Genomic DNA, 19,126 nt, shown 5'->3' with positions numbered 1-19,126 from the left:
ACTCCCCACCACCACAGCCATGAAAAATCGCCACAATTAAAGAACTTGATTGGAGTAATTAGACAGCTCCGAGCGCCCACAGATTTCCCCCATTAACTCATGATCCTGGAAAATGAATAGCTGTGGCCCAGAGACCATCCTTACGCTGATAATCATCGATTTGATGAGGACGTGCCTACGTGTTGGACGTGCAGTTGTGTGTTTGTGCGTGTGTACTCCTCCTGACTGCCAGCGATGTCTCTGCATTTGGTGTCTCAAGAGCCTTTTTCCACAAATCGTCCCCAGGCGCTGCTGTACACCTATGAAACTCTGCAGCCATCAATCCCGCCGCAAAGAGTACAGAGGCTTAGTGATGCCAGTGTAGTTAGTAAGACTGAGTGGTGTTGGGAGCACGGGAAGGCAAACCCGAACACCCCCACATTTCTATTTCAGGGGCAGAATTAAAAAGACCTACCGAGTGCCACGGTGAAGCTGCCATAGTAGTTTAACTCGCAAGTGGAGAGGATTTTCAATTGAGGCTCTCTAGAGTCATAGATTTTCTGGTTAGATAACAGTTTGATATACCAGACAAAATGTAGCAAAGAAAAGAGTCCACCTTTCTCTCACTATATAAAGCTGTCCTTTTCACCTCCTCCACAGTGTAAGCAGATCAGAGGTTGGAGCACCACAATGTGCCATTGCCGCACTTTCTGATTGCTCATCTTCTCTAAGACCTTCTGTAACAACAGCATTTGAAGCTGCTCTGTCAAGCATGGACCTCTGTATTGGCCTGGGAGACCCCCCCCAAATAACAGTGCATAAAATGGGTCATTGTTCCTGAGATGCTTTTCCCTCCAATTTTCAGTCTTTGGCTTACAGGAAAACCTCCATCAGAGCAGAGATAGTTATTTGCTGTGGCCTCCGAGGCTCTGAGAGCAGCTCTCTTAATAAGATCCTAGCTGCTCACATCTCTTGCAATTCAAAGTGTCACTGCAGATGTTACCAAAGCAATACGTGGAAATAGTGGCCAAAATGCAGCAATTTAGCTCCCTCTTTCCTTTCTGACTGAATTTACCATAAACTGTTCTGTCCTGAAACTGATTTGCTTGCGTGCACTTATGTTCATGTAAATGTGCAAATTCAGTCATACATCCGTGCTGTTGGGTCTTTTTAAGCCTGTGCCAGGCACCAACTCTCTACTCTCTACTTTAAAACAACAGATATTTAGTTTTCAATATAAACTTGTGCATCTAATTTTTCTGCTTGGTGAAGCAGGGACAACAATATCTTCTCTACTCCCGCTTATTTAAAAAAGCTCTTACCATCGGTGGCACACATACAGCTTCACGCATGCATTAGACAGGCCAAATTATTGTGTGTGCGTGTGCATGCGTATTATACAGGATTCATGTGTTTAAAGGAAGCCCCATGCAGCCTGCAGTTTAGACTGAGTGAGGCCCTGTGAACAGAGCTCATTAAAAAGCTGGAAAAAGGCTCAGACACCACAGGAGTTTGAATCATACACAATCATTATGGCTCAATTAACGTGGAAAAACACCCGTGAAATCGAGACTGAACTCTTGCATGCAGAGCAGCCCAGAAAACACTCAGTGAGTTATGTTATCATAAAGTATCCAAAGTTGTTTAAGAGTAGACGCTGAGCATTTTTTTTTAAAAGCGTTCGGGATGTTGTTGACAGTGTGTCAGTTATGAACCATCTCCTCCAAGAGCTGCTCTAACAGATCATGCCTCATTCTCTTCCAGACAGATGTCATGTATAAATGGCCCGACGTATGTGTCCTCCAGCCCATCTAATATACATAAAAAAAGGGCAATGTTCCCTGCAGCGGCGGAGCACTCAATGCATCAGTGAATGGGAGAAGCTGCCAGGTCTTGGATAGCTAAATGAACAGACTCCTTTAATTGCTTAGCCTGTCTAATTGGCTCCTGGGGTGAGGCCATCACTCATGACAGACTATTTATCCTGGTCTTATCTCTGGAGAAGAGCATGACTGGATTGGGGGGGTTGTGTGTCAAAGAAAGGAGGGGAGTGTCATGCTGGCAGGGTTACAGAAGGAGGCAGGCATCCAACCTGCCCCCCCCTGCCCCCGCCTAATCCTTCACTGAGGCCTCAGTCAGGATGGGGACTCATGGGTGACGTAGAGGCTGAACCCTCTGCCTTAAATCCACAACAAATGAAAACAGACTCTAGCCACCATCTTAATTGTGTCTAATACCTGGCATTGCTCTCCCTCTCTACCCCTGTGTTTCATCCCCCGCTCTATCCCTTAATCCTGCACACATGCACACGCTCTCTCATTTAAAGAGGCACATTAGAAACTGGAGAGGCTGAGCTCTGCTGAGCCAAGCTGGCAAATGAGATTCTCCTTTTATTATAGCTTAACAAGATGAGTTGGGTCTGTCCAGAGCTTTAACACTCAGCTGAGTGGTCGCCGTCCTTCAAGTGTGACCGTCTGCCAGCCGAGCCCATGCAGACTGAGCGGTGAGTAGAGCTGGTCAGTGTGGGCGTTTGGTCTCCTTGTGTTCTGTCATCATTAGCCAAGCTGCTGCCTGCCACCACACTGTTCCACTTGACATCATGGCTCTTTTACATCACTCTCAAACCAGGGGAAACTATGTCTACTCTGTTTGTTTGTTTTCGGAAACTCCAGCAGTTCCCTTTCAGCAGCATCAGTCCACAGTAGTGTCACCAATACCCTGCAGTCTTAATGAGGCCCTACTGCCTGACAAACCCAGCCATGCTAAGGGAGGAAGGAAAGGGTAAATAAGTGGGTAGAAAGAGAATCCATCTCTATCTTCTCAAACCCCCCCCACAGGAATACTGATTTCATTCCTCTCCATACCAAAGTACAATCAGCAGGAGGAAAGGTAGAGTAGAAAACATAGATCCTACAGTCTGTCACGTCTCTTATCTAGCCTTAACCAAAAAAAAACAACAACAACAAAATACTATATACTAAAATACTAATTAGCTTGCCCTTTACTCAATTAAATCACCTTATAATGTCATTAATAAAATGTCACCAGGCATCAGTGGGAAAGCGAGTGTTCTCTGTACCAACGCAGGATCACAGAGCTTGTCATTAATTACAGTCTCAGTTAGCCTTGAGGTTGCCTGCGAGCTGTGGTTATTCAGCAGCAGTGTGTGTGTGTGTATATATGTGTATATATGTATGTGTGAGTGTGTGCAAATTGGCCTGCGAGAAGCCCTCAGATTGTGGATTTGGACTGACTGCAGTCACTACAATTTCTATGGACACAGTTTTAAAGCAAACTGAGCTCTTCCTAACTTTGCGCTGGAGGACACATATCATGCTAATGAAACTGACTACACTGGGATGGCCTTTGTTCTTAACTGACTGTCTCTATGGCAACCTCACTAATGAGCATTACTTGAGGATAAGGCCATTAATGCAAAGTTCAAGTGTTGGCTGCAAATAATATGCAACAACATCAAGGATGAGTAATGTTGCATCTGTGACACACACAAGATTGCGAAGTAAAATGGCTGCTGGCGATGTTAAGAAGCTCCATGTATCTCCACGTGTGTACCCTAAAAATATTGGTTTTATGTGTGTGTGGCATTTTAATCTATGAGGTAAAATTAATGTAACTGCTACATGGTGCAAGTGTGGTCCAAAGTGTTCAAAGCACATCATTTTCATGTTTTAACAAACTACACACACAAATTCAAAAGCTGCAATTCAGGTAATATGCACTCTTTTTCTAAACCATGAGACACTTCTATCTTTTTAAATCTTTTCTCACAATTTTGAGGCTTAAATTCCCTGCACACAGTGGTTCCTGTCATAACTAACTCCCACTGTTGGTTTGGGCACATTTAGAAACCCCTCAACACACACATAGTTGCTCAGCAGGTCTCTTCTTCTTACCTGACAGTGAGGATCTTCACCACCTCCCCGCTTCTCCACAGGTGCCCAACCATGTCAAGTCATTACTCCCAGTCCAGAAAGGAGGACACGATCATTCACTGGGTTGTTAATTGTAAACACTGCCATTTATGTAATCTGGGGCAGCTGGCCAAGCAGGAAGTACCCAGGTCTCTGCCAAAATAGTCCCTGTAGAGTCCTTCACCTAACACTGATCTGTTTCCTGTGCTTGGAAACGGTTACCTCAGGACCAGAGCAGCCTCCCACGTAAAGACATTAATTAAATTTGTGGCAAATTCATTCCATGTTATTCCTTCCAACACAGACCTGTCAGAGCATTACACAAGAACGCATCGCTTTTAATGGGCATGATTGGTCATGAAAGCTACTGATAACATCTCCATACCAAGCAGCTAAAAATGGTCATTTTACCACTGAAACACAGCAGCTATGTACCATTTCCTAACAGAAACACAGTACCTTGTGTTTACTCTCCTCCTCTGCAGCGGCTTGTTTTTTTCTTCTTCCCAGTATTGCGATGAAAATGACTTTTGGCAGGTAACAGATTTTGAATGCAATGTTTTGGTGCAGCTTGTGAACTCAGCACCCCTACAGGTACATACCTGTCAATGTCAGGTTCTCTACTGCACACAGAATGCTTTCATGGCTCACACTCCAAAAGGCTCCCCAGTAAGTGAATTGTAAAGAAAAGATAAACAACTACCGTTTCAGTGAAAATAATAATGTCACTTGACATCAAATACCCAGTGCAACTGAAGTGCTTACTTGCCTGTAGAAACAACATCCACTCAGTGCAACGTAAATGTTTTTGTGCTTCATACATATCAGGCCTCATGCAAAAACATTTTTGTATTCTTATCCCAAAACTTTTTTTCTGTGAGGTTTGCCTGTATGAGCATTTCAAATTGGATAAACCAAACTGCATAAACTTGTTATTGGTGGCTCATCCCATTTACTTACCCCTGCTCCTCCATCATCTCCTGCAGCTCCATACATTTGAGCTCTACCCTCCTCTTCCTCTCATGATCCAGAATCTCTCTGTGTGGCTTCTTCACCAGGACAGGCTCTGCTGTGGGCTCCTCCTCCTCCTCCTCCGTACCTAGCTGTCCCTCCTCAGCTTTAACTTGTAGGACTGCAGTTGGCGTGGGTGCTCCTGATCCTGCAGCTGTTCCAGCTCCTGCTCCGGGGACCACTGGTTGGGCCATCCCATCTGCACCATCCTTAGGAGATGGCACCCTCGCTGCATCGTACATGATTACTGAACTCTGTGGAGACACAGGTGATGGAGAGAAAAAGATCAGCTGAGGAAAGAGAAGGCAGAAATTGTCAGTGGAACACTGACTGTCTTAGTCTCATTTCATGTTCATGATTGAACGTCCAATCTTTCCAAGATCCCCCATTTGGGAGGATTTTGGTAGTTGCTGATTTATTACTGCTCAGTTTATGGTGGTGAGAGTTAGTAATTCTTATACGCATGGCACACATCTAATAAAATAAAATATGAAAGTAGCATATTTTTCATTTCCACCGCGTGGAGCTCCACAAAGGAACCTTTTATTGTCCCCAGAAGCCCATTTGACAGCCACAAACCTGTCGACTGATTGCAAATCTGTCCACGCATACACACGCAAATTTGTATTACACCGTATTTGGACAGACAGCAAGCCACAAACATTTAGGGACTGGACAATACACACTGAAAGGTGAGCCGTTTGTGATTTGATGGTAATAGCTCTGGACACGCTGCAGTGTTTCTGCCTGAACTGAGCAGTACATGTTGCAAACATTCACACACAGCAGCATACTGTACACACACTTTGGATCTTGAGTGCATGTAGACGTGCATTGCCTGCGACAGCACTGACAGCAACTTCTGCTCTATGAGTCAACAACCTAGCAGTGCCTAGAGGCTGGTTGGAAAGGGAGGGGGGGGGGTTGAGGGTCTGAGTTGATTTTCTCTTTAAAACTCTCTGATCTCCTGGACCAAACCAAGCTGTAAACCAAAGTCATATCCCACACACACTGTACATCAAGACCGGTAAAGAAGGATGGGAGTGGGAGAAGTCTGTAGCAGGAAAACAGGTGACAGTGGAAAATGTGGAAAGTACTGATCTGTCTGTGATATAACCCGACTAATTTCATGCATTCTTTGTTCGCGACTTTCTCGACCTTTCTGTTTCTGGCTCGTTTACTCGTGAAATAATGAGGCTGTCATTTTGGTGAATAAAAAGTCGTCTGGTACAAGTGCTGCATGGACTGGGCTCTGATAAAGACGGATCGCTCTGTTAAGGCCAGTATCGAACACGCGGGAAGAGCGGGAAGGCCTTCGCGTGGCCACCAGCCTCGGCCGCCCAGCTCCTCAGCTCCTCTCCCTCCACAACTAATGGCTTCATTTTTCAGAAAAGAGCCAAAGACGCCCAGCTGAGGCACTTCATCACTGTCACACATGGAGACAGGAGGATACTGAGGCTGCACGGACTACATTTACATCTTCTCCCAACTTATTTCATCTCATTGCTGTGAGTGTGTGAGCAGCTTGAGTCATGCAGGAAGGTGGTTCTCTCCATTTGAGCTGGTTCTGAAAGTCTTTGACTGGTTAATGGGGATGTGCTTGTTTTTGAAGTGCTGCGTGCTGGTAAACGAGCCGTGGATCTGTGCGCAGCGACACGGCTCTCGGCTGACAGAACAGGTGGCAGGACAGCAGGAGGTATTATCGCTGAATCTATTATACAGTAAATCAGCACTTGATATTCCATGACAGTGATCTCTCATCTGCACACGCTCGTCTGTGGAAGATTCTGAGGAGAAAAGCTCTCATCTATCAAAAGGGACTTTAAAATGACATTCAGGTAGACAGGAGCAGTGCAAAGCACTTCTGTTCGAGCTTGGAAGAAAGTCTTTTTTTCTTCTTTTGCTTTATTGATTCCCCATATTTGCAGAACTCATTGGAAGAGACAGTCCACCGGCAAAAAGACAGAGCAGATTGACGGGAAAGTATAATAAGACAAATAAAAATATCCACTAAACAATAGGGGAAAAAAGAAGTGAGAAAAAACAAACAAAACATCCTATCAAACATAACGATCAGCCAGGATTTAAAGTATATGCATCTGTGTGATCACAGACAGTCATTTTTACGCTCCTTTACCACTCGTGCATCCCAGAGATTTGACAAGTGACTACATTTCATCCCTGAATACAACCAAACAAGACTCTTCTCAACACAATTTGCATTTATGAAAGAACTTTTTTCAAAGAAAATAAACTGTTAATAAGAAATTCAGCATCACTCTCTTGAAAGCACAATCCAAACTTGATGCTCTCTAATCTAACAGGTGGTAAGAGTTTGGTCTCTAAAGTCACTAAAAAGATCTCTACATCTGTACTGCAAAAAGATTAAAGTCTCAGAAATTCATTAGATGGGAACTTTTCATTCATAATTCATAAGAAGCGCACTTCTTTATCTTTAGGAAGAGATACAGAGTCTGCTGCGGTCTGCATCTTTCAGTCAGAGGGGAGGACCATGCTTTATCCCAATTGTGCTGGACATCATGTCCTGGCCACTGTGTCGCTCCTTGTAACAAACCTCATGATTTTCACTATATGCAAGAGACCGAACATAAGAAGCTGTTTGAAATTCAGCTGTAACAAGCATAAATAAAGTGAAGATACTGTCTGGAAAAAAAGGAACCTCCCATCACAAATGAGATTCTCCACAATGCCAAATGTGTGTGGGGAGTCAGGAGCTGCAGGCCATGCGCCAGCCTGTGTTAAATGATTGCTGTAAGTATCCAGCCATCTCATTATACTAATGCATCATTCCATAGTCATTCCTTTTGTTCCCAAGAGGGGGGGTGGGGAGCGCAGAGATCTGTTCTCTTTCAAGTTAAAACAACTAAATCATTTAATTGTGTAATGGAAAAAAAAATCTGAGCATAAAGGGAGACTTGTCAGTGAGCTGATAAGGAAGCAGAGCACACAGTTAATGGTGTGAGAGTCCTCTACAGGGACTGAAGGTTATCTGCGGTATTAATGGTGGCACCAACCTCTACAACTATTATTGTAAGGGAGTATAAGACTGTCATATCCCGACAAACACTGCTTGCAATTAGCCATCATGCTAAGTGACGCTGTTTAGCCACATGCGCTAAGTGTCACCATCACTTGTTTCAAATCACAAAGTGATAATGTGTCTTGAACGTTCAATATTCCATTTTGGAGCAATGACACTGATTGCTGTTAGAAATAAAAGAGCCATTAGCTCACACCCTCTCTCCAGGGAGTGAAAGAACACTGTTCCTGTTCTTAACCTTTGCTCATGGTTTCCTGTGCTGTCTGCTTGATTGGATGCTGCTGCTGCTGCTGCTGCTGCTGCAGCGGCGTCTGCTGTGTTGGCTCCGCAGCCTCGTTGTCTGCTGACATCACATCCCCTATGCAACAAAACAAGCCTGTGGTGTAAAATAAAGAGCCAGTCGCAGTGGATGTGCAAGGTGCCTGTCTGCACTAAATGTCGAAGGGTTGCTGTAATTTCCATACCAGCATCATGATCTCTCAATTACACAGTCGCTGATGGCCCACGCAGGGCTGACTCATCTGGAACATACGGAGAGATGGAACACGCACTTAAAGCTCAATTATTAAGAATAACATTCTCCATGGCCACACAGTGAAAAAATCTTAGTCTCATTAGCAATCTAATGTTGCATTAGGCTAATGGGACATTAGAGAGGGGACTGCCTGGACTTGAACTGCAGTGTGATTATGGTGATTTTTAACTAGATGAACCTTTGCAAGTTGGCCTCAACACATGTATGCACACTAACATCACTACAGTCATTGCCAGTTATATTGATGAGCGAAGAGTTTAGCAATATGGCACTATGAATTTTTCATTGCCTGTGTAATTTTTCTGTACATATGGATCAGCTCCATCACAGCAGGTGGATTTCAGCTCATTCTTTACACATTATGCTGAATGAACATGGTGCTTTTTTTTTTTTTACGTGGTTTATATACGCAGCAGGGCACTTTCAGCACAGGACATATGCACGGCCATCTGTACATTTAGTCTTGATAAACCTTATAATGTAAATACTACAGAGACAGCGCTATATGTACAACTATGAGAGAGACAGAAGGAAGTCCAAACATTGAGTATGTGAATGAATTCTTCATTCTAATAAATATTCTTTGCAGACATAAATGAATATTGAGCATAGTGGGCAGTGGTTGACTACAGTCTGTACTTGACTGTAAGCAGGAAAATTCAGCCAACATTGATTGCATTTCATCCATAACACTGACATAACATCAATATGGAAGGTTAAAAATGTACTGTAAGTACTGCAACAATCCAGCTTCATAGCAGGAATAATTTAAGATCCCTCTTATTGTCTTCTTCTGCCTCTTATTTTGAGGCCTAATTTAAATCTATCGATCGGTTAATGGAGCTGACTTTGCAATTATAGTGGAAAAACACACAAAGACAACAGCTTGCTGCATTTTTTTTCAAAATCTGAGGCTTGTTTAAGTGGATTTCATTTCACCTGCTACACTCCAGAGGAAAAAAGCAGAGAGGTGGGACTGGTCTCGGGGCCATGTTCCTCTCTAACAGCCAACTCCCTCTCCCTCCCTGACCCTTTGCCCCTCTCTCATAGCACGGTAGGGCACTCTCTGTTGTGCACAAAGGCTCCAATGATTGGATCTCACTCAGCGGTGGCTGAACCTCATCCATGATTGCAGGGTGGCAGTAACAGGGGGCCTGACCTTGACTGAGAGTGGCAGAGAGAAGCTGGAAAAAAAAACATCCTGGGTGGCTTTCTCTCATACTTTTTTTTTTTTCCTCTGTCAAAAGAAAAATACTCTTAGTCAAGGTATGTGTTCTAGATATAATTTGTGTCTTAGTAAGACCCGACTGTACTCCTTTCTCTCTCTGGTTCCTATCTCCTGCTTTCCATCACACCTTCCCTCCAAAATAGTCTGCCCCTTGGCTGGAAGCTTGTGTTTTGTTTTTAGCACTTTGGCACCCAGAGGATGTGTTTAGCTCTCCCAAGGTCAGCTGTCTTCATTCCAGGCACGTTGGATTGCTGTTGGGTGCCGGGAAACAAGCAGCCTCAACTTTTTTTTAAAAATTTCTTTCTTTTTTTTTTTAATCGTAGTTGGATGGACGGTGCATACAAAATGAGCAGTGGAGGTATCAGGAATGGAAACAGAAAAGAAGGCAGAAATAGTCATGAACAGCGACTCTGTTTAAATGGGGGATCAAAAGATCTGACTCATGTAATTTCTTATTCACTGCTGTTTACCGAAGCTCTGCGATTCCTGTTCATACAATTTAACAAGTCACAATGAGACCAGACTAACACTAGAATAGAGACAGACTTCAGCTGAGACGCTGGCACATTTTCAACAAACAGCTGCTCTGATTTGGTAGATTCATGCCCAGGCACAGCCCACCATTCAGCTAACTTTATTAAAGAGACATGAGGTTAGGCTAAGAATGAGCTTCTATAAAGTGCCACACTTACTTTTCTGTTTGTGCTTTGGGAGCTGTGAAATAAGAGTGAGGCTTCAACAGCAGTTGAGAGAGATTTCTACTCTATCAGGAAAAAAGAGAGGGGCAAAGCAGAGGAGGGAATGACTGCAGGAGCCTGGTTGATGCTTCTGTGCTAAAGTATGCCAGCGAAGGCATTTAGAAATTGCAAACACTCCTCTCAGATGCAAAAACTGCACTTTCATGTGTAGAGCTACTGGTAAGAGCCACTCTGTGTATCATTTGGAGCTGAGCAGACAACACAGACAGGATGATAATGTCTCACATCGACATACTCTGAACAAAGGAGTGGTATGAGAGAGATACAGAGTAAGATAAGGCGAGAAGGTGGCAGAAAAATCTTTGTCCTTCGGTGGAGAAACATCCTTGGCAACCTCAGAGACAGAGTGTGACAGAAATAAACCAGCCCTGTCCCATTTTCAACACAGAAAGAATCCTGTGCGTCACCTCAGATGAAGACAGCGATGCTGTCTATACGGTGACATCTGGGCCCGTCCTGGCACACAGTTGAGCTGTGGGTTGAAAATCAGGAGGAACACATGCTCGACCTCAGAAAAGGGCTTTGAATAGTCTGCTCTGGTTTGCTCCTCGGGGATCGAACTCTGCTTTTTTGAATCTCTCCTTCAGCAGGTTTGTGTCTGCTCCAGCTGGCTTGTGGCACAACTACATTCACGCTGCTCAAACTCATAAACTCCACTGTGTTGCCATGTGCAGCGTCTCCGGGGAGAAATGATTAGCACAGGACTGCTTGTGATGCGATTAGAGGGGTCACTGGCGGGGGAGAGTTGGGCTCAGGTCGGTGTGCCTGAGTCACTCCCTGCCTGTCAGTACACTGCACACCACAACACAACACATCTTCCTCACAGCAGACACTGAGCATAATTCTAGGGAAGGGCATGTGAAGATGAAACTGGTCACGCAGGATTACTCTTTCTAAATTATCTTTAACCGTTTCTCTCATCTCTGCTGTGTGACAGAATTGCAATGAAATTATTTTATGCAAAACAATTATTTCTTAGTAAATCTTTTCTATGAAAAAAGCTAGTGCAACAAATTAAATACATTATATCTATATATCTATATATATAAAAGGAAATTTTGTAGCAAAAGACTGAATGGTTTATATTTCCAAATAGGTTGGGCCACATTTCCTGATAACAATCAATCTTGGAAGTTAAGAGCATTATCTTCTCTTATTGGGCATTTTTGTCTTTATTGGACAAGACAGAGTAGAGATGAACAGTAAAACAAGGTAAGGGTGAAAGGGATATAATGTGTTTATTTAATTGTTAGCATTTAAAAAACATCTGTGTTCCTGATAAGGGCAAGGAAACTTAAATACATGTAGTTTTGGTTCCTCCTGCGGGTTCTGGATCTTGTTAAGATGCTCTTAACCTCCAACGAGTAACCAGGAGTCACTCGCTATCTATGTCTCTATCTCTGTCTCTATGATGTCTCTATAACATTTCAAACCAACTCTGCCACACAGCCACTTCAGTTAGAGAATATAACCCTGCTGTCCCTGAAATATATTTTACATTAAAGTCAGCAGATCTCATTAAAAGTGCAGTCTGACTTTCCTCTCAGAGCCACATGAGGAGCTGAAGACAGAACTTAAAGAAGTTACAAAAAAAAGGCCAGTTTTTCTTTGCGATATCATTTCAGTAGAGTCCATGTGGACTGTACTAATGGATTCAGTCTCGATCACATGTCCTTGCTTACTCAGCAGATACAACTTCAGTTGCGTTTCAGGTTTCATCAACTGCTTTGGCCTTTGTTCCACTACTCTAAGCCCAATATTCTTTCAGCCAGCAAAGCAGTTTTTTTTTCTCATACTGCCACAGTGTGCTTTTGAGAGTGGACTGAAAATCTAGCTGCAACACAATACTGTATGGTGTTGAAAACCTCTTTCCAAACCCAGTATGGAGTCTTATTACATTTTGTGAATGAGAAGCAAAAAGTAACTGAGGCAATAAATTACTCTCTTTCTTTCTAAAGTGCAACTCAATGCCAGGAAGAAAACATGATGTAAAAAAAAACTTCCAGGTGACTTATCTTCCTTAGAGGGCAGCCGAACTTGGACAGTGGCATTTACTATTAAAAATCACCTTCTTTTATCCAAGGATCGAGATAAGAGCAGCTTCCTGAGCTGTGTCTTTCTGTCCCTGTCTCTCCTTCTTGCTGGGAATGTCAGAGAGACATCTGGAGATTAGCCTGCCTCATGCACTCTCCATCCAATCGGACCAGCCATTATAGAATTTATCAATTATCCAGCAGACATGCCAGGTCTAAATTAGCTCATCACCATACCAGCAAGGGCTTCTGTCTGCAGCTGATGTGTTCTCATAAATTCAACTGATCTCCCACAATCATTATTATAAATTTTAAAAGTTTTCCTCCTCCTGACTTAAAAATATTCCAAAGTAGCTGAACTCACAAGTTCACAAAACCCATCAGCTACAATTATCCATATATTATTATGATATGATTATATAATGTATGATATAGTGTTCATATCCAAAAATATTTCCATGAATTATCATCATCCTGTATGATAACGTTCAAAATTAACTGCAACTTCTGGCTTGACTGAACAGGAAAGTTCCAATATAGGTTTTTCAAAGAGGCAAGGAAGCTGGAGCCCGTCCATGGCACAGTCAGCTTCAAAGAAAAAAATCTAATTTAAAAAGTTAGTAGAACCAGAGTTCACTCAGTATGGGGAGGTCTAAAAGTGGTAGAGTTTTCTCCTCAAAGGGTCCGTGGGGAGTCAACAGGAGGGTTACAGTATGAGCAGTAAAGTTTGCAGCCCAGAGCAGAGGTCCTCAAACTTCAAAACAAGAGGCAAAGAGACTGCGTGAGGTGAAAAGAGGCAATTAAGGCGCTTTGCTGCAATTTGTGTCAAAAGTTGTACTTCTCCTCAGTATCAAATCGGAACACACAGATACGGTACACATATTTTTAGATTCAGTGTGACTTACACTTCCTGGGGATATTGTTATAGCTGATGTCCATGGAGATTAAATATCTATAAATCTGCTGAGAAATCATGGAAAAAAGATGCTGTGTATAAATTCAGAACTTGCCTGAGAAACATCTGTTTTTTAGTTTTCTTTAGAATCAAAGTACTCCAGTGATACTTGTCTGCACAGCTATGGGAACTGCAAATATTTTTTGACAATGCTGAAGCTCACGTCCCATCCACATGGCTCCTGAACACTGGCACTATCCCCTGTCTGTGCATATATAGAGATTTGCCCTGTGTTGAAAACTGGTTGATTTAACCGACAAGAACGTCAACAATTTAAAATAGCATCCAGGGAAGTCACCAGACTGCTCCCCCCGCGGGTGCAGTTGTCTCGATTCTACTTCTGAAGCAGTGTCCACAGTGTCAGACTTTGAAAACCCCCAGCCACTTAGGGCTCACAAAACACGAACTCAAGCGTGTTTTCATCACAGGTGGCCTTCACAGTCTGTTATTTAAAACGGAAGTAGAAAAGAATTCTCACAATATTTCACAGTACTCCACCTTTTTAATCATGTTTGAACACCGTATGCTTTGAAGACATCAGAAGAAATGGTAGTGATATGGATGAAATCTCTCTCTTAACCAGCTGCCTGCTGTGTATGGGTATGTATACGGTTGATTGAGCCAGTCAAAGAGAGAGTTGGCTGAATAGAGTCGGTGCCTGCAGCAATCTGAAACCAATCTCCAGACTGCTGCAGCACAGAAATGAGGCTGTTCTCTTTTCCACCTGCCTGTGCTGCTGCTCTTTAATTGACACAGCACTCTGAAGCTCAGAGCGATCAGCTTCCTGATACAAAGTGATGCCTGTCAGTTAGCCGCAGACGCTCATTCCCTGACTGCGATCACCCCTGGACTTCAGGGGCATCACTCCGAAACTTCAGCACAAAAGCACCTTCACTTTTGCCCGTGCAGCAACTGCTTTCATCCCACATAACAACCTCTTTCTACCAGTGATAGCAAAACAACAACAACAACAACAAAATCCCTCAAACTTTCAGACAATGCCCCTTTTTGTTTCCCACAGGATTAAAACTTGTCAGGAGTTTACAGAGGTATTGTTTTGCTCGGCGCAGTCAAAGGGTTGGTTTTAAATACAGGTTTGCTGCCTACACCTTTCCACGATCATAATCACTGGCTGCAAGCAGCCCTCGACTGCCATCGCACAGCTTTATGCATAACAGAAATCGTGCTGGCTGATGAGTCATGAGCTCAAACCTCTGCTTAATTACACTGGGGACTCAGGCTCTCTGTCACTTAGCTCCAGGCCAATGAACCAAATGATTTTGCTATTAGTTCCCTACGAGCTAACGCCCAGTTTTGTTTGTTTTAGTTCACATGTTCCAACCCATACGTTTCTAACTGATTAGTAAAAACTGGGGGGAAAAAAAACATAAATCATGACATTTCTCATTTATCAGAAATTAACAGCTGGGGGTGTAGAGATCATCATGATAACCTGATCCTCATCAAATATTTAATTTAGTAGAATTCTCTGTTATTATTCTCTGCTAAGTTTCATTCTCTGTTCTTGGTTTTAACAATCTTAGTCTTAATAGTTTTACTTTTATAGTGGTAAATAAAATTACACATGTGGCATGAACGGTCCAAATTACTGAACAACCTTGTGGTTAATCTGGTGAAGACTTACAATAAAACGATCCATTGCACAGTAACACAGACGGAAGAGAGTCAAGGACGGAGAAGGCACGATGCCAAAAGAAACCTAGCTGTATTTACTCTTCTCTGCTGCTTCAGAGGGCTCTTGTACATCTAAAACTATAAGAGCAGGGATGTGAGCAGACACTCCAAGCTGGTTTGTTGACTTTAAGAGCTACGTTATGTTGTCCTTTCTACACAGCGGTTTCTCACAATGAGTCAAAATGTACAGTGTATCATTGAGAAAACAACAGACCATGTAAACAGATCCATTATAAACAATTTGTGAGTATGAGCTACAATTAAGGTTAATTTACTGATATGGCGAAATGTTCAGACAGCAGCCAGGGCACTTCATCTTCCTGTAAAACACGATCAGTGCTTTTGTTCCCTTAGTTTGAAATACCACTAACACATCTTTCAGTTTCAACTGGCTGGCCAAATACACAAGTAAAGCAATTACTGCAATTTACTGCAATTTAATATCCATAGTAATCAGTCTCTCACAACAACAAGACAATAGTCTATAACCGTGATAGCGGCTTTGTGTTACGGCACTGTATCGCTGCCACCGTGACGATCTGGATCTGGATCTTGGGCAGCGGTTCAGCTGTTCCATGTCTACGGCACAAGTGAGAGCTGAGGGTAAACTCACATCCATTCATTACTAAAGGTTTTCAATGGAAGAGAAACATTCAGATCAGGGCCTCTGCCTCTTACTTGCTGTCCCCAGTTGACAGAAGACACATCCAGTTCCATTTCCTTGCAGACTAGTAAGATTGAAATACTCGCATCTGCTGCTGGAGTATAACAAGTGGAGCAGAGCCAACAATGCATTTCAGTCCTTATTAAATGTGGCATGTTGACTGAGATGCCGCATTCTTATTTATAGCTACAGCCTTATGTGACATGTCCATATGTACCACTGCCTCCTACACCACCTAAGTAGATGGTTTCTTGGCCTTCTGACATGTTTAGTGGCTTTAATAATATCCAGTAAAAAAAAAGAAATTCTCTTTTCTAGAGTATTGTTCGGTCTACTATCAAAATATATACAAAACATTCAGCAATTCTCTTGACAATAACCAGGCTGGTGTATTCAGCAGGGTCACAACCAGTTGAGGCGAAATGAAAGACCAATATTGATTAGTAAAGTACACAAATACATTGTATGAACATTTGCACCCTAACTATAACAGCTGGAATCATGTCAGTGCCAGTGGTGGACTTCTGGTTTCAAACGGGAACTGAACGATGGTCTACTGTGTCAGAGTGCTTTGTCACTCTTTATACTCCATCACCTGACTTCCTCCTTGGCTCCCGTCATAATTACTACAGCAGCTAGAGGTCACTTAACAATAAAATTTAACTATGTGTTGTAATAAGCTGCTGGCAAAGATGACCTATGAAGTAGTTTTTTTTTTCAGGGGAACAGTGTCGGGTTTTTTTGTCCAGCCAGTTTATATATTATGATCTTAAATACCAGTATGATAAATGATTTTTAGGATAATCCCTAAACCCTTTGGATAATGGTACATTTAAACATTAAAAGTCTTCACTTAAATCAACAGATGTAAACTTTAACAAGAGAGAGGTAGCATAATGTTGCCATGGAATCAGTGAGCCATGCTGCCAGCTCCAACTTGAACACCATTTTATAATTCTTATTTGATTACATTTTGGAAAATTAAGAACACCAAATGAGCTTGATTGTTCTGTACAATTTGATGTGTTGACAGATATCAATACATTTGTCTTGTCTTGAGTTTTGAGGATTGTGTTTTATCTATAATTTCTAACATTTATTTCTGATTGTCTCTACGCCGGCTAATTTCCTGTTGTTTTTAGAGCACCTCAATGCGCTTGTTCCTTTCACCTCACTCAGTACCTTTGCCTCACGTGTCTCCCTCTACACCTGCCTTACACTTTGATAGCCTCTGGAATACAGCCTAACCATTTTATATGTGGAAACTGCCCTAATAGTACAAAAGTATAGTAAGTTATAACAAGCCATATCAATTTTTACCCACCCAATCAAAGAAAAAAAGCCCAAATGGCTGGGAAAACATGTAGTCTGGCAACACTGACCAGCACATGCCCAAGGTATCGATCAAAACTAAACCTAGAATCACGACAGCGGTAAATATCGACCTGCTGTTCTGTTATTAGATAGCCGGTCCCCTCGGAAAGAAGGAAGCTAGCTGACCTGCACCTCCGTCTCAAAGCCATCGTATGACCCCTTTTTGTTCTTTATATTAAATTCGACATGTTTACTGTCCTCATAAGCAGTCCAGTCATGTGACAGGGCTTATAATGGACAAAAATGAGACGTCTAATACAAACAGTGCTACACAGCTGGAGCTTAAGATAGTCACAGGAAGAAGAAAGAAAAATGGGTGGTGGAGTTCAGGTTGAACAAAGGCAACTACACACCATTTATCAGCAGACTGTGAACGTGTTTTACTGGCCACCACTATAGTCAATGTTTTACAAGAGGAAAGAAAATCTCCATTATTGTCAAAAAAAGACAATCAGACAATCAGGAGCTTTAGAGGACTGAGTACAGCACTGACTTGATTTAACAGAGAGAGTGATTAAAGGCAAACATAATATCTGATGACAGTGTCTCCACCGTTTATCACTGCAGCCATGTTATTAAAAGCCATAACAATAGCCACAGTTATGCTTTGTGTGTGCGGCTAACAATTTCAACAGTGTGCTTTTTCTAACGCTTAGGAATTAAATTTGTGCACTGGTTGCTATGGTAATAAAATAATGAATTTTAAGATGCAGTGTCTGCCAAGAGCTGCAACAGCAAACCAAATGATTTTCTTCCCAAATATTTTCTCAAGTTGGCTTCTGGAGGAAGCTTAAAAAATCTTTCCCCAGGCCATCAGGATATAGATTTTGGAAGAAATGCACTGAGTTGCTTGAAAAACGATGTAGAATGTAATAAGTGGGAGAGAGGGGGGTGTAAGTTTTGTTTTTCAGTGTCAAGCGACATTAATGTGACAATCTTTTCTCTGATCATAACAATGGCTCTATCAAGCTTAAATCATCTTTCACATCAGCTTCTATGAAGGTGGATTTAATCCTGCAATCTAGTAATTACTGAAATGCCATTCATTTCATTACAGGCACACACAGATCCCATGATGGCCGCTGCCGCTCTGCTCAGTGGTTGAATCAGACTTCACAAGAGGCATGAGCGGCTGGCTTGTTGACTGAGCCCTGGCATACACAGCTGTGAGCCAAGGGCTCCTGAGTCACGAGCCTGCACGCAAATCAGATGCTGTGTTCTCTTCTCCAACTCGCATGTTGAGACACAAAAAAGCAGAAAGATGAAAGCAGATAAAAGAAGGTTAAGGAAATGATGGCTGAGGATCTATAAACCTAATGGCTATAGATACAAAGTTAAATTAGTATTACATGCTGTAACACGTTGATTGATTGACTGTTTGACTTCATACAATAAATTCAAATACAGTACACAAATGTGCATACAGTACTACAATCCATCAGGATAACGCAATAAAGTCACACGGCTTATTTCCATTGTGGTCCTGAGGTCTAGGCTAGAAAGCAGGAAGGCAAAGCGAGTGAGATGTATATGCAACTCTTACCCCATGTTACCTTAATACACCTAATAAAAAGGTCAAAATTAGACAATCATAAAAATAATCAAAACTACACAGATTCTGACACTGTCATGAAAAAGATATTTCACTATGCTAACATACTCAGCAGCAGCAGCAGCAACACTCAGAGAGGGAGCACGTTTAATTTCATTTTGGGATTTTATTCCTTACCTCCCCCCTGTATAGAGAAATGTGCTTTGCTTTTCAGACAGGGCTGTTTGAAGTTAAATACACTTGCTCTTGTATTCTGGCCATAAGAGTCCTGAACAAACTGAAAATCCATGATAAAATAATTTGGATGTAAACCTTGTAAAATCTTATAAACCATAATAAGTTTTAACAT

The 19,126-nt window shown here is 42.3% G+C and overlaps 1 protein-coding gene across 1 annotated transcript in view; it reads right to left on the bottom strand.

The window, feature by feature from the left end:
• Positions 1–19,126, bottom strand: part of srrm3 (serine/arginine repetitive matrix 3) — a 70,491-nt gene that overhangs the window by 29,677 nt on the left and 21,688 nt on the right. The window contains exon 2 of the mRNA XM_041051731.1: positions 4,872–5,176. Coding sequence (XP_040907665.1) covers positions 4,872–5,164 — 293 coding nt within the window. The 5' untranslated portion in view covers positions 5,165–5,176. The remainder of the gene's footprint in view (positions 1–4,871; positions 5,177–19,126) is intronic.

This window comes from Toxotes jaculatrix, chromosome 12 (assembly GCF_017976425.1).
Source record: "Toxotes jaculatrix isolate fToxJac2 chromosome 12, fToxJac2.pri, whole genome shotgun sequence".
NCBI lineage: Eukaryota > Metazoa > Chordata > Actinopteri > Toxotidae > Toxotes > Toxotes jaculatrix.
The sequence above is the reverse complement of the archived record's forward strand: the minus strand, read 5'-3'. Positions and strand labels throughout refer to the sequence as shown.